Below are 14,901 nucleotides of genomic sequence, written 5' to 3'. Positions count from 1 at the left end.
TTCGGAAAAGCATAACTTGGGACAATACAAGGCTTGGTTTTTGAAGTGGAGAACAGGTGGGAGTAAAGTCTGGTCAGGGCATGGAGTGGGGATACATGAACCACTGTTTTGTTTTGTTCTCTCTCTCCCTCTTTTTCCCCCACTTTTTTTAACAGACTTGGATTGCCCTGTTATTAGTCAAGTTTGTGTAATTTGGTATGAATTACTTAATTCAGATTGCCAGCATGGGGGCAGAATTATGTTTGTCTAAATTTTAAAGGTGAAATCTTGACCCTGTTGAAGTTTATAGCTTAATTCCCAGGATTTCACCCAAAATATCAAGAATAACATTTTCAGAAGCACAAGTCCCATTTTCAAAAGTGACCATCAATGGGACTTAGGCTCTTAAGACCTGGTGTGTGCACACAAGTTTTACCAACATAAACATGTTTGTTAGGGCACGACTCTAATATTTACCAATGAAGATATATCAGTAAAAACTCTAGTGTAGATGCAGTTATACCTGTATAACTGTGCTTATAAGCTATACGGGTATAAGCAGTTGGACGTTTTTTAAAATCTTACCCTAAGTCATTTCAGATCAGGTTTTGTGTAAGCAAATGGTAAAATAGAAGAACATAATAGACAGACATAGCAAGGAAGTGCAACTTGTAGTAGATATTTGCACAGGTTAATTTTACACATGCTAGCCACCATGCTAGTGGTATTTTTAGGCTCTATAATGAACTAGCATTGATTTTATTATTATTAAATTATTTTTATTATTGACAGCAGTAAGTAGAGGCCCCAACAAGGTTGGGGACCCATTTTGCTAGGAACCATACAAGCATGTATATTCAGAAACAATTCAAGCAGTTTGCAATCTTAATTTAAGATGAGATGTAACAGGCAGATGAAATCACAGTGCAGTCGTTGATTTGTTTTACTTATGAATCTCATTCAGAGAATCAAACAGAACTTGGCAGTAGAAGGATGAAAATTATTAAAAGCAAATAAAATGTTAGACCTTCCAACCTTGGGAGTGTGCCTTAAACTGCTTTACTTCATTTTTTTTCTGACTGTATTTATGCCAGATAGACTTAAGAAGGTTACCATGGTTTATAAACATGTGTTGCGTGTGGCTTAAGAAGAACCATGGAGTCAGGAAAGTGATATGAGAAGGTGGAATTTCCTAAGAAAATGAAGTCATAGAAGAAATAAGCAAATTAGACACACAGCATCTGAAAATGAGTTCATTTGGTTTGCAGCTCAAAATAGTTGAGAGTTCTGGAATAAAGTTTCTGCTTGGATCAAGGCACAGGAAAATGCCCAAGATGCCTGTTAAAGGGATTTGTGTTCATTGTTGAAGTGAAGCACTGATATTAAGCTGAATTTTTAAGTAAAATTAGTGTGATTTTGGTAGCTATAGTTTGTGAATTCTGATATGTTGTTGATGTGAGGTATTTTTATGGTTGTTATGCTGCTCTTTGTTCAGTTTAGTTAGCTGTGACTCCCTTGCACTGGCACATGCATTTAGGGTGACCAGACTGCAAGTATGAAAAATCAGGACAGAGGTCGGGGGTAATAGATGCCCATATAAGAAAAAGCCCCGGATATCGGGACTATCTTTATAAAATCGGGACATCTGGTCACCCTGCATGCATTTATATGCAACAACTTACTTGTTTTAAGAGATGTTTTTTTCGTTGACGTACCAGCTGTTCCAATCTGCTGTGTTAAAAGGTTGACTCTTAGGCTACAAGCTTCTATCAATGTAAACATTATTGATATGTGGATAAAGTCATTGTTTAACTGTAGTTAAAACAGGTCAAAGGAAGATCAAGGCCTTTTATTAATGTTTTATTCTTGTTACTGCCTAGTCTTTCTCAAGTCACATGCCAGCAAGGCTACCTGAAGACAGTTGAGGGCCCATTGTGTTCTGAATGGTTACTCATGTTGGCTTGACAGTTATAAAGAAGGACTGTTTCTCTGTTGAAATTCAGGCTGCCTTGGGTACCAGTTGCACAATAGCCCAATAAACAAAACTACCTTGAGCTCCAGTGGTTAGTGCCCCCAGACAGTGATATTTTTGGGACCACAACCATGCTATAGGGACCCTAGAGATAATCTGACCAGTTTGAGTAGTCATTGTAGTAGAGGGATATTCATCAAATCACAGAGAGTAACATTCTTACTAGAACAGAGTTTTACTTTGTGAATTGCTGAGTCTGTGCCACCACCTGTCTTCTTAGGCCTTGGATACACTTGCAAGTTGGAGCACATTAAATCAGGCATGGGCGCCCTAGCTCCTGAGGTGTCCACACTGGCAAAGCATGTAGAGCGTCCGGACTCCGCGGCTGGAGCGCCCCTAGTAATCTACCTCCACAAAAAGCATAAAGCTTGCTGCGCCCTGGCTGGAGTGCCACGGTGCCAGTGTGGATGCCCTGGTCTATTAATGCGCTCTGATCAGCCTCCATGAAGTGTCCCACAATGCCTGTTACTTGAACTCTACTGCCCTGCCCCTAGGTGATCAACCATCAGACTCCCTCCTTTTAAGTTCTCTGGGAATTTTGAAATTCACCTTCCTGATTGCTCAACAAGGCATAGAGTGCGTTCAGCGCATCTTTCCATGTGACCATGCATCCACACTCCAGGCGATCCCCAGTATGGAGCAACGGCGAGATGCTGGACCTCATCAGTGTTTGGGGGGAGGAAACTGTCCAGTTCCAGCTGCGCTCCAGTCATAGGAATTACAATACCTACGTGCATATATCAAGGGCCACAATAGAAAGGGGCCATGACCGGGATGCAGTGCAGTGCAGGGTTAAAGTGAAGGAGCTGCAGAGTGCCTACCACAAAGCATGAGAGGAAAACTCGCCGCTCTAGTGCTACACCCACAACCTACTGTTTCTACAAAGAGCTGGACGAGATACCTGGGGGCAACTCCGCCTCCACTCCAAAGAGCACCGTGGACACTTCAGCCCAGAGTGCAACAAGGCAGCCCAGAGTGCAACAAGGCAGGAGGAGGAAAGTAGGAGTGAGGATGCTGAGGAGGAGGGGGGCCCAGAGCCAGAGGATGGCCCTGCATACCTAGATGCATGCAGCCAGGAGCTGTTTCCAAGCAAGGAGGAATGTAGCCACTCACAGTGCTTGTGGAAGAACAAACAGTGCCTGGTAAGTGCCTTTTATTTTGGGAAAGTGATAGTTCGGTGCAGGCTCATGGGACGGGGAGGGTTGCAGAAAGAAGGGTTAGGGCTGTGTGCATGCCTAGATGTGGAATAGGGCATTGTTGTGCTCTTTTACATCGGGGTAATCTGCCTCAGTGATCTCATCGAAGGTCTCATGAAGAATCTGGGCAATCTGCTTGCGCAGGTTCTTTGGCAGAGCTACTGTGCTCCTTGCCCCAGTAAGGCTAACGTGTCCGCACCACTATGCTGTGAGGGGACCATTACTGCACACAAGCAAGTGGCGTAAGGGCCAGGGCGGAAGCTGCATTGTAGTAGAAGACCTTCGCTTGGTTCTCAGGTCACCCTCAGCAGTGAAATATCTTCCAGGATGAAGATAATGTGTGGAAAATATGAGGACAGTGTTCAGTACAGGGGTCCCCTACAGCTATTGGCTCTCCCCAAGGCACAGAACCCCAGAGGACAGTACAGCCCTGAAACCGAATCAGTGCTCTGTCTAGTGTGAACAATGCTGCCTCTGTTAATTGTTGCGTTTTGGCTTTACAGATTCAACCTTGAGATCCCAGCTGTCCTTGTTATCAACCGCCAAAAGGTTGCAAAGAATCAGGAAGCATCTGTGAAGAAGCAAGGACGACCTTCTGCATGAAGTCCATGCATCAGTCTCTTAGTGAAAATAAAAAAGTACAGGAGTGGCGGAAGACTGAAAGGAGGCTCTGCCGGGAGAATGCGAATCACCAGCAACAAACCATGGAGCGGCTCCTAAGCATTGTGGAATGTGAAGCGGATGTGATGCAGGCTCTATAGCAATGCAGAAGGAGCAGATCCGCGCCCACCCCCCCCGCAGCCCTTATCTCAAAACTCTTTCCCTTGTGTCCCCATATCACCACCAACCCACTTTTCCCAACATGTGGTTTCTTACTGCCACCAGTTGCCTTCAACACCTATAGCTTCACCACCCAGCCCTGCAAGGTACGACCTTTACCCACTGCACTCAACCCCCATCACCATGAATTTTAGGCAGCCTGAAGTGCAGCACTCATTGCACGGCACTCCAGACAGGAAGGCTAAATATGATAACAGGACATACACAAGTCTGTGATTGTCTCGTTCCCTCCTCCCACGCAGTACAGATGTGTTATGCCATGAGTCATGGTTCTTCTGAGCAGGATACGATTAATAGCCCTGCACACTTGCATCAACATTATTCCAACGGTCGACTTTCCCTCTCCAAACTGGTTAGCGACTGATCGGTAGCTGTGTGGAGTTGCCAGCTTCCAGATTGCAATAGCCATGCGCTTCTCCAACGGCAGGGCAGCTATGACTCTTGTGGCCTTGCGCTGCAGGGTGGGGCCAAGCTCAGCACACAGTCCCATGAACGTGGGTTTCATCATCCAAAAGTTCTGCAGCCACTGCTTGTCATCCCAGACTTGCATAACGATGTGATCCCACCACTCAGTCCTTGTTTCCTGAGCCCAAAAGTGGCGTTCCACGGTTGTGAGCATGTCCGTGAATGCCACAAGCAATCTTATGTTGTATGCATTATGTGCGTCGACATCATCATAGGACTCCTCACTGTCACTTTGTAGCTTAACGAGTAACTCGACTGCAATTCGTGATGTGCTGGCGAGACGCATCAGCATATTCCTCACAAGTTTGGGATCCATTCCTGCAGACCGAAAGGGAAGACACAGGGCACAGTACAAAAACTGGCACCAAATGTGGATGGAAGTGCAGGGATTGCTGGGATGCGAAGTGATGCAAGACGGGGCATTGGGACAAGACCCTGCGCGCCCCCTTTCCACAAGCCACGGCGCCAGAATGGGAAGAGGTGCTCTGTGGGGTAGCTGCCCATAATGCACCACTCCTAATGCCGCTGCAAGTGCCACAAATGTGGCCACACCACTGCCCTTGCAGCTGACAGTGTGAACACACAGCAGCGATTTCCCTGCTTCGGTCTCCGAGGGCTGGTTTAACTTGCTGTGCTCTACATCTGCAAGTGTAGCCATGCCCTTATTTAGTAATCTGAATTCTCAATTTACAACATGACAGATTAAAGCTCTTACATATAGAACTTTACATAATTTGTGTAAGTGAATAATGATATACAGATATTTAAAGGCTGGGAATTCTAGACACAGCTAGAGAAATATAAAGGACTACTACTTTGTGGGAAAATATCTCTGTTTTAATTTAAATCAATTTCTTTTTTACATCTTTTATCATTTTTCTTGATTTCTTTTGCATACTATTTGTGAAATGTTATCGGATCAGAATGGTAGCATTTTACAGCTGCTTTGCACTCATGTAATGATGCCCTGTCTGAGTAATCTGTGGGGTTGAACCGAGGATTCCTGGGTCTTAAACCACAAATCTCTAGTACTTGAGCTGAAGCACCAGGACCAGTCACTAAGATTGTGTCTGAATATCTAATCTCAAAGGTGGTAGCTTGGTCTAGCCAGCAGAGGGAGACAAAGCCATTTGTTGCAGGTTATATATCTGCACAGGTGTAAATAACTGTACAATATGCAATACAATGGAGAATCGGGCTCAATGAATATTAATTTTAATTTAGCTTACGTAGACCACTCCATCAGTGGTGTGTGGATGCATATGAACACTTTTGAAATAAACTTTTGAATGTCTAATGGCATTTAATATTTGGAAGAACCCTTTTAGAACAACTCAGAACTGATTAGGAACAACTGTATTATAACAATATGATTGAGAGTCTTGTAATCAGATGGTGGCTCGTGATAGAAGGGAAACTAAGTCAAATAAATAAATAAATATGTGAAATGAAATCTGAAGAATCACTTTTACTGCAGTACTGATGGGAGGAGAGTAAAAGATTTGCCATTCATGTAAATTCCCACCCCCAGTACAATTGTTTAATTCTCTTTCTCCCCTACACCCCTCCCCCCCAAAATCCCTAAAAGTATTAGATTATAACACTAACTTTTTGTTCTTTAGGGCAGTTAGCCCTGGGTATTGGATAGGGATTTGTCGCTCTTATGCTATCTAAGAGAACCCAAATTATGTTGACTGGTGAAATGAGTCTTGCTTTAGAAGTGTATTCTGCCTGCACCAAAGATGGAATACTTAAATCCTAAAAAGACTTTTCTTTAATGTTTCTGGATCTGGCCTATGTTGCTGCTTTTTCTCTATCTTAGCATATGGAATGTCTTTATTAATAATTTATTTATCAGGTTCTTCTTTTCTTTTAAACTTATTTAAGTGCTGTCTTGTAAAATGGTGGTTGATTTCTGTGTACTTGATATCAATTTTACTGGGATTTTTTTTCAATGTCTGATCACAAGCTGATGAATTAAACAGTAAACTAAGCATCTTGGAGATTACTGCATAGACCATATATCATGTGTAAAATCTTTTGTTTCTTCATTTGGCACATTTAATATGTTGTTTCATTTCAACACAAAAATAAACCACATGTGGTGACCTTAGCTACAAGCCGCTCCATTTCCTGGGCAGCTGCTGCTACATGCTGCCTATCTGACAGACGGGGCTAGGTCATGGTTACCACAGGACACCCTTATGGTCATAACCAAGTTGTAAATGTCACTAAGATTCTTTCTGAATGTCTGTCACATGTGTATCACTGATTCTGAAGTAGATAAAATGAGCCAAAGATTCATTTGGGAGTTGGGACTCCCAGAAGATTACTTTTAAAGCAGAATAGCAGAAGGAGTTGTGACATGCATCCATAAGCAGTTGGAGTGATTTGACAGTTATTTAGCCCTCAGTTACTAGCCCTTTGGTTGAACTGACAGCACGGCTGCAAAGATAGTGAGGCCTGTTTCAGCCCCATTAATGTCATCTTGAATGTGAGCCTGCAGTCTGGAAAATGATAAATGTTCAGTGATTGATGATTTTATAGTCCCAGGGGATTCTGGGTGGTTTCTGGTTGCTGCGAGCCTGAGCAGTTTTCCTCCCTTACTTGGGCCTCTGCTTTAAGTTTGTGTAGCATTTAGTATGAGGAAATTTAAACAAATGAGTAGCCAGACACTTTAAGTTACACAAGATTTTACTGAATATTGTGCAAAACTTTGATTATGAAGCAGATGCAATTTTGAGAGCAAGGTCCTATTTAATATATTTTTGGTTGTGTAATCCTTTAACCAGATATGTGTGTGACCAGTCTGTGTGGCTAACACCATTTTCCTAGTTAGGGCTCAATATTGTTTGAAAAAGATGAAAGCATTCTTACCTACATGGAAGGAAATTTGAATAATTGCCTTAATGGAACAATATATGCAGCTTGAAACATTAAGGGGTTTGCTACTTCCATTCCTTGTTCTCTTCATGGTTCTGGAGCAAGCTATCAGATAAGCTGGTATTTCCTGTTTACACATGAGTCATCTTTCCAAGTATATTAGGTTAGCTACTCTAATATTAGAAAGGGTGCAAATAACCTTTTATTTTCAATGCTTGTTTGCAGGACAGGTGGCAGAGCTGGGTGTCTCAGCTTAATCAGTTCTTGTAAGCAAACCTGTTGTAGATGAGCAGTGGCATTTAGTGCTTGATAGCACTAAAATGCCTATTAATCTGTAACCTTAATTTAGCCTTCAAAGGGGGAGTGGTATTTCCTCTTCTCATTCACTGGAATACATTTTCTCCTCATACCAGACCTTATACCTGGTGCTTGAAGATGTGAACAGTAATCTTTAAACTCATGTCAGTCATAATTTCAGCCTAACACTGTACATTTCAGGAGAAGCTATAGTGCTCTAGCTGCAAACAGATTGTAATACTTCTATATTATTTAATTTTTGGAAACTTTATCCATGGAAACACAACTTATTAGGTTGAAAAATGATGCAGCTTCTTTTCAGATGAGAGGGGGAGAGGAGATAAACAGTATGAAATATGGGCAGAGTGTGTTTTGCACAAGATATTCAGACATGAAAGCCAACTTTATGATGAATGACCATTGCAATGCTATACATTTAATTAGGAGAGTGTCATTACACTCAATTAGCAGGGCTGCCAAATAATCTGTTTAATACTCTGGTCTTTTTTTTCCTTAGGGTTTTGCAGACAGCCCTCATTATGGTGATCACTTGAATGACAGTCGATTAGGGCCCCATGAAGGATTGTCCCCGACACCTTTCATGAACTCAAATCTGATGGGTAAGTCGGTAATTCTTTGTGAGTAGCTCCTCAAAGCCTCTTTGGTCAGAAAGAGACATTTTTCATCCCCTTGTCTAGGCCTGGCATATCAAGCACCTGGAAATTACTGCATTTCTCGTGGAAACAGTGGTTTGCTATCTAAGTCTTTATTCACAGAGTAAGTTGCATAAAAATGCGGTTTTCTTAACACGGGGACATTATCCGTGATTTTGGAAAGAGGTTGAAGTGCCACTATTTTAGATAGTTGATCTAGAAAGCTGTGGGTAAGATGATTTCTTACAGTCTGGAAGACAAAACACTTCTAAAGACTAGTTTTGTTTTTTCTGCGGTAAAGAAATTGAGTAACTCTTATGCACTTTCTGCAATATTTAGATGTCAATTTCTAAGAATGTAGAACACTGAATTGCATATTTTTGTAGGTTGTTCTCCAGTTAACACTTCATTGTTGTCCTTGTTTGCTTGCACAGTCTCTTTTCAAATGTCATTGTCTTTGGTGATATTTGCATTTGATATTCTAGCAAAATTGACTTTGTAACATACAGTGTAGATTCCTTTCAATATGCAGTGATTTACATACATACAGTAACTCCAGCTGTTACTGTTTCTATGCCTGTGGTTCCCCCACCCTCTGTTTTTGAAACTGAGAACAATGTCAAAACTGCGAAGAAAGCTACATGTTATCAGTCTAGCTGTTAAACAAGTTGTTTTTCTTGCTTGGATACCACTATTGCTAGAACATTTTAATGTACTGATGGTTGTCTTTTCCCCTCTCTGAACTTGTGGCCTAAAAACATCAATTTCAAATATTTACTCTTCGGCAGAGCAATGTCTTGGGGCTAATGCTGTCTAGTTTGTGCCTTAAATTTAGAGATGGTTCTGTACATTTGCTTTGTATTTGTAAAGTTGACATTGTTTTAGTTATGTATTTTGTTTCTTTTGTATGTGACCTATTTTGTGATTTCAGCATTGTCCTTTTAAGACAGAGCCATGGTAATCTAAGTGGATTAACTAAATCCAGATCCTGGTGGTCTGCAATTTCTTCTGGAAATCTTTCTACTTCGCTCTGTCTTTGTCTTTGTTTACTACTTTAATCATCTGCAAAGTGTAGAAGCAGACACAGGCTGATAGCAGAATGCATCTATTGCTAAAAGCAGTTATCCTTTTAAATCTTACTTATGAATCTCAGAATATAATAGTGTGGTTTTAAAATAACTGTGTATATGTATGTGTATATATGAGAATATATAGTCCATATCACTAGATCAGTGGTGTTAATTTGAAGATCAGTGAAATCAGTAAAGTTTGCGGCTTGCTATTAACATGCTAGAAAACAAAGATTTTTCCCTTATTCTTTCAAATAACAAAATCAATTTTTTTTGCCTCAGGCTGAAAAGAGACAAACATTTAAATATATTTATGGCTTGAGCAAAACACCAGTCAAGGGTACATATGACTGCCAAGTCACATGTTTTACTGTTTTTGTTTGCTTTATTTCTGCTAAATTATTATATATAGCAGAACTATATTTTGATTTGTAGTACAAAAGAGGGACAGACTTTGTGTCCTCATGTTTGGTTTTGAATCACCATTTCCTAAACTATGTAGAATTTTAAATAACTGCAGAAATTATTGGCCTCACTGTATCATCCTAGCTTTTCAGTTTTACTGTAGATGACTAGATGATTCTATTAAACATAATGGAATTATATCATTAGTACAGATTTGAGAAGAAGCCTCCATTGAGATTGCTTTGGAGGGGGAATTAAATGAATCGTAAGAGGTATGCATATCAATCACTTGCTTGTAACAGCTGTGGACTAAAATATTCTTGTAATGCATTACAGCTAATGCTTCTCATTGGTTTTGCCTCCATTAGAACTACTGTCTTTAATTTCTGTCTGTCCATAGAACATATACTAAAGCTCATCTGCATGAATGTATATCCCAGAGCCATAAAATAGTATTTAAAAATATGCCAGCAGGATTGTCTGTTTTGCACAATTCACAGAAAACAATTTACCTTCACTTTGTTTGCATGGCAAGGGAAAAAAGGTGCAACTCTGTGTACCATGCCTCTTCACTGTGAATTTTAACTAACGAAGTCTGAAGTATTCCTGGGGGAATTCTGCGCCACAAAATTAAAAATTCTGTGCACGATATTTTCAATTTCTGCAAAATTCTGCATATTTTATTCAAAATAATACTGTATAATAGCATCAGTTTCAATTATTTTTGGACATTTATTTCAAAATACCTGTCAGCAAGTATGTCTGTACCAGTACAGACAACAAAAAAAATTCAGACAGTGGTTTTTTGACAAATTCATTCCTTACTAGGTATATCAATACAGAACTCTGAAGAATAATAATTCATTTAAACTACAATACAGAACCATATTTCCTATACACCCCAGAAGCGGTGCAAAAGCTGTGGGGGAGTCAGGGCTAACAGAGGAGCCGAGGGAGAGGGAAATAATTGCTGGGAAGGATCTGTTATTGGAGGGTTGTTGTGTATGGGTGGGAAAAGTATGGAACAAGTTTTTTGGGGGGTGGGGGTGGGTGGATTGGGATTGTTAGGGAGCGTCTCCCATGCAGACCCTCGCTGATCCCTCGGCTCTCCTATTTAGTCAAGCACATGGATCCCTCCACCCCACTCAGATACCCACTCCCCCCATCCCCATGTGGTCCTGCACCCTCTCCCCCTGTTCGTGTGTCTCTGTGCCCCCACTCAGCCACCCCCCGTCCCTGTGTGGCCCTGCACCCTTCCCACATCCCCATGTGCCTTTGTGCCCCCACTCAGCCACCCTGCTGTCCTTATGTCTCTGCATCCCCTCCCCGTCTTCATGTGTTTCTGTGCCCCCACTCAGCCATCTCCCTTCCCCCTGTAGCTCTGTACCCCCTCCCTCTCTGCCCATGTGGCCCTGCCCCCTGTAGCTCTGCGTCTCCATTCCCATTCAGTCCCTGTCTCAGTCTGTCCTCCCCCACTAGCCCTTATGAACCTCGTCTGATTCCCCCAGCAGCCCCACACTATCTGTCTCCCCATAGTCCCTGTCTCCTGATCTGGCCAGAAAGACGCTGTGAAGAAGGCAGGCTCTTTCTCTCCCTAGCTGATTGGGAGCGGCTGCTATGTTCTAGCATCACAATGCCCTCTGGTGGGAAAAAGGCAGAACTGCAGACCTTATTTTCTGCTGGGAGTTGCTGCTGTGATCTATCGCCACAGCACCCTCGGGCGGGCAAAAGGTGGAACTGCAGCAACTTTTCAGCAGAAGTTTTTGTCTGCGCAAAAAATTAAAAATATGCACAGCTCATTGATTATGCTCACTTGCAGTGGCACAGAATTCTCCCAGGAGAACTAAAGAGATGTTGAATACTAGAAGGAAATGAAAAGGTTACTTACATATGGTGAAAAGGATTTCATTACTCAGTACTGGTACCTGAATTGTTGGGCTTCTTTGTCTCTTACCTTAAATAAAAATGAAAAATTAGATCTTTCAACTAAAGTTACAGTTCTTAGACTGTGATGTTAGATTGACTAGATAGTAAACAATAGTTTGTTCTTGGTTAGGAGAATCTCCCAAATTGCAGAGCCATTCTACCCACAAAAGCCAATCCATTTTGTGAGCTACTGTAGTTAGCAGTTGCACACACAAAGATGTGCATTTATAACATAGATTAAAGTTATTCTAAAAGGTTGCAGTTTAGATATTTCGTGATTTGGGGAGGAAAGGAAGAGTTGCACTGAGAATGTGAGCTTGACATGCTTGTTTGAAAGATTTGACTAGATTAAAGGGGACTGTACTCTGAGATCTATGCTTCAAAATGGGTGTCTATTACAACATAGTAATATGACTGAAATAGTTAAAACTAGTAGAAAGAGCAAAATCATATTTCACCATTGCTGTCAACACTTAAAAGCACCATTAAAAAGGAAAGAATTATATGTCAAGGGGATGTTGTTGTTTTGTCTATTACATTCAGCCATAAGCATATTTGCCTGGAGAGATAGAGGATTATAAAGTACCACTGTCTTTTGTGATGGAGCTCTCAAACACTTTAATGATCTTGTACATTGCAAAAGAGAGAAATTTTGTCTAACAAGAGTTTATAATGATTCAATAATGAACAATTTGCCACAGAAAGATGCATTTCCATATTCATTTAGATATTTTGAAGTGTTTTGCAGAGGAAATAAAGCTATTATGTTGGATCAGTTAGTGTTCCTCACTAATGAATTCCAGAATTATCCTGTTGATTTGTCAGTGTGAAAAAGAGGCCATTCCTTGTATTTCATGTGAAACTAGTGAATCCTCTTGGTATCTCTGTATGCCATTAGTATCATATAGATTTATACTCTACAAAATTAGAATAAAATATACGGGCCATAATGTAGCACCATTTAGAGCTAATCTTTGCTTATTCAATATTTAATGTTTTAATTACTTTACATTCTAGAAAAATATTCACAAGAAAGTTAGTTCTTTTCCCAGTTATGTGAGAAAGAGCCTTGTTAAACTGACGTCTGCTTGCACCAACATGCGAATTTTAACAGTATGCACGAAGGTCCACCCCCTTCTATGTCTGTGTGGCTCAGTTCACGATGGCCAAAAAACGTCAGGGAATTGTTGCCTTCTGCAGCTTGCGATGCAAAAGTGGGAGAGCAGAGTTTGCGGCAGAAGCTGTGCTGCTAGATTCACAGTAGCCAAAAAAAGGTGGGAAATGGTTAGATAAAAGAGTAGATAGAAAGACGAGAGGACATTGCGGGGTGAATTCATAGTACCAGGAGACAGGTGGTGCACCATGCTGCACAGTCTGCTGGCAGTATAGCGTCTACCGTAGCTTTCACGGAGGGAGGAGCAAGTGACAGCGCACATCTAGAAACACCCACAAGAATGTTTTTGCTCCATCATGCACTGGGAGCTTAACTCACAATTCCAATGGGCGGCAGGGACTGCGGGAACTGTGGGATAGCTTTCCACAGTGCAGCGCTCCAACAGTCGATGCTAACCTTGGTACTGTGGACTCACTCTGCCGAATTCACGTACTTTAGTGGGGACACACAACACTGAATGTATAAAATCGCTTCAGAAAATTCGAATAGAATACATTCGAATTAATTTTGTACTGTAGACGTACCCTTAGTGAAGCCAATTACCAGGAAGTTTTAGAAGGGGCAGTCAATGTATCTACAGATGGCACTATGTCACAAATTTAAATGGGTGATCAGCAGACAGTGGATTTTGGATTTATTCTGAATTTTTTTAAAAGTCATTTAGCTATCTTAATGGACTTCTGATTGCCTCATTCTATACAGGTTTATATGCATGGCAGTGTTGGCACCATTCTTGATTGCTTTATGCTTCTGCTGCCAATGTGTTCTTTCAAATCTGTGAAATTAGTATACCTAATTTTTATTGTAAATCTGTGCTTTGGCTTACAAAGATTTAAGCACTTCAGCAGCCCAGGAAGAATAATATGTGTTTCAAAAAGGCGCTTTGGGGTGATTTGGAACCAAATATGGCAAGCAGTTAAAATATCTCTAACCTTTTCTTCTTTGGTAGCACTCTAGCAAAAACATTATTAGTCTTACCAGTTAACCCCCAGCCCTAGGGCTAGCCGGCTGGAGCGGCCCCAGCCCATCTCCCTTTAATCGGTTAACCAATTAAATGACATAATTTTAATCGTATAAATGGTTAACTTTTTTAACGGATATTTATATATCTATTTTAAAATAAGACATCTAGATGAGCATTAATGTTGGGAACAAACCAGCAGGGCTTTTTCTCAGGAAAATAGCACCTCTCCAATCTGGAGAAGGTTGACAAAATAGTGGGTAAAGATGAATATAACTTAGGACTTTAAAAAAGCCATTAGCAAAGTCCCTCACTAGAGGCTATTAGAGAAATTAAATGGTTCTGTGGAGAGAAATGGAGTTCAAGCATGGATTAGAAATTGTGTGGAGACAGAACGAGAGGAGTAGTAAATAGGCAATTCTCAAGATGACAGAATGTTAAGTGTGGTGCCCCAAGACTCCATGCTAAGACTGTGCTATAGGGATTCGAGAAAGGGGTGAATAATTAGGTGACAAAATTTGGAGATGTCCCAAAATGATTTAGATTCTTCTGAAGTTCCTCACTGTCATCTCTAGTTTTGATTAACCTAATAAAGCCATATTTAATGAGCAACATGATATGTGATATTCAATAACGTAATGCACATTAGAAAGATTAATTTGAAGTCTACACTGATGTTACTGGGTTATAAGTTAGCTATATCAACTCAGAAAAGATACCTGGGTATCCCTGCAGGCAACGACTTGAAAACTTGTAATCAATGCCCAGTGGCCAAACAAATAAAAGGGGGGATTGGACAGAAAATATTGGGATGAAGAAAAAACCCTGAAAATATTTATAATGCCATTTATGTAAATGGATTGTACTCCCTATCCTATTCCACCCTTTCTTAACTTACAAGAATAAGGAAATAGTCAGTAAAATTGAAGGGCGGAAAATTTCAAATTGTAGTAGGTAATTTAACGCAATGTATAATTAACTTATGGAACGTATTTTCTCCTGATATTATGAAGGCCAAGA

The 14,901-nt window shown here is 40.8% G+C and overlaps 1 protein-coding gene across 12 annotated transcripts in view; it reads left to right on the top strand.

Annotated features, from left to right (window-relative positions):
• TCF12 (transcription factor 12) overlaps positions 1–14,901 on the top strand; it is a 356,426-nt gene that overhangs the window by 159,699 nt on the left and 181,826 nt on the right. For all 12 annotated transcript variants that reach the window (XM_075069601.1, XM_075069600.1, XM_075069603.1 and 9 more), the window contains one exon: positions 8,210–8,312. In XM_075069601.1, the coding sequence (XP_074925702.1) occupies positions 8,210–8,312 (103 nt within the window). The remainder of the gene's footprint in view (positions 1–8,209; positions 8,313–14,901) is intronic.

Source organism: Chelonoidis abingdonii, chromosome 9, assembly GCF_003597395.2.
Source record: "Chelonoidis abingdonii isolate Lonesome George chromosome 9, CheloAbing_2.0, whole genome shotgun sequence".
In the NCBI taxonomy this organism is placed as follows: Eukaryota; Metazoa; Chordata; order Testudines; family Testudinidae; genus Chelonoidis; species Chelonoidis abingdonii.
Note: the sequence above shows the minus strand (reverse complement) of the source record. Positions and strands in the feature narration are given on the sequence as shown.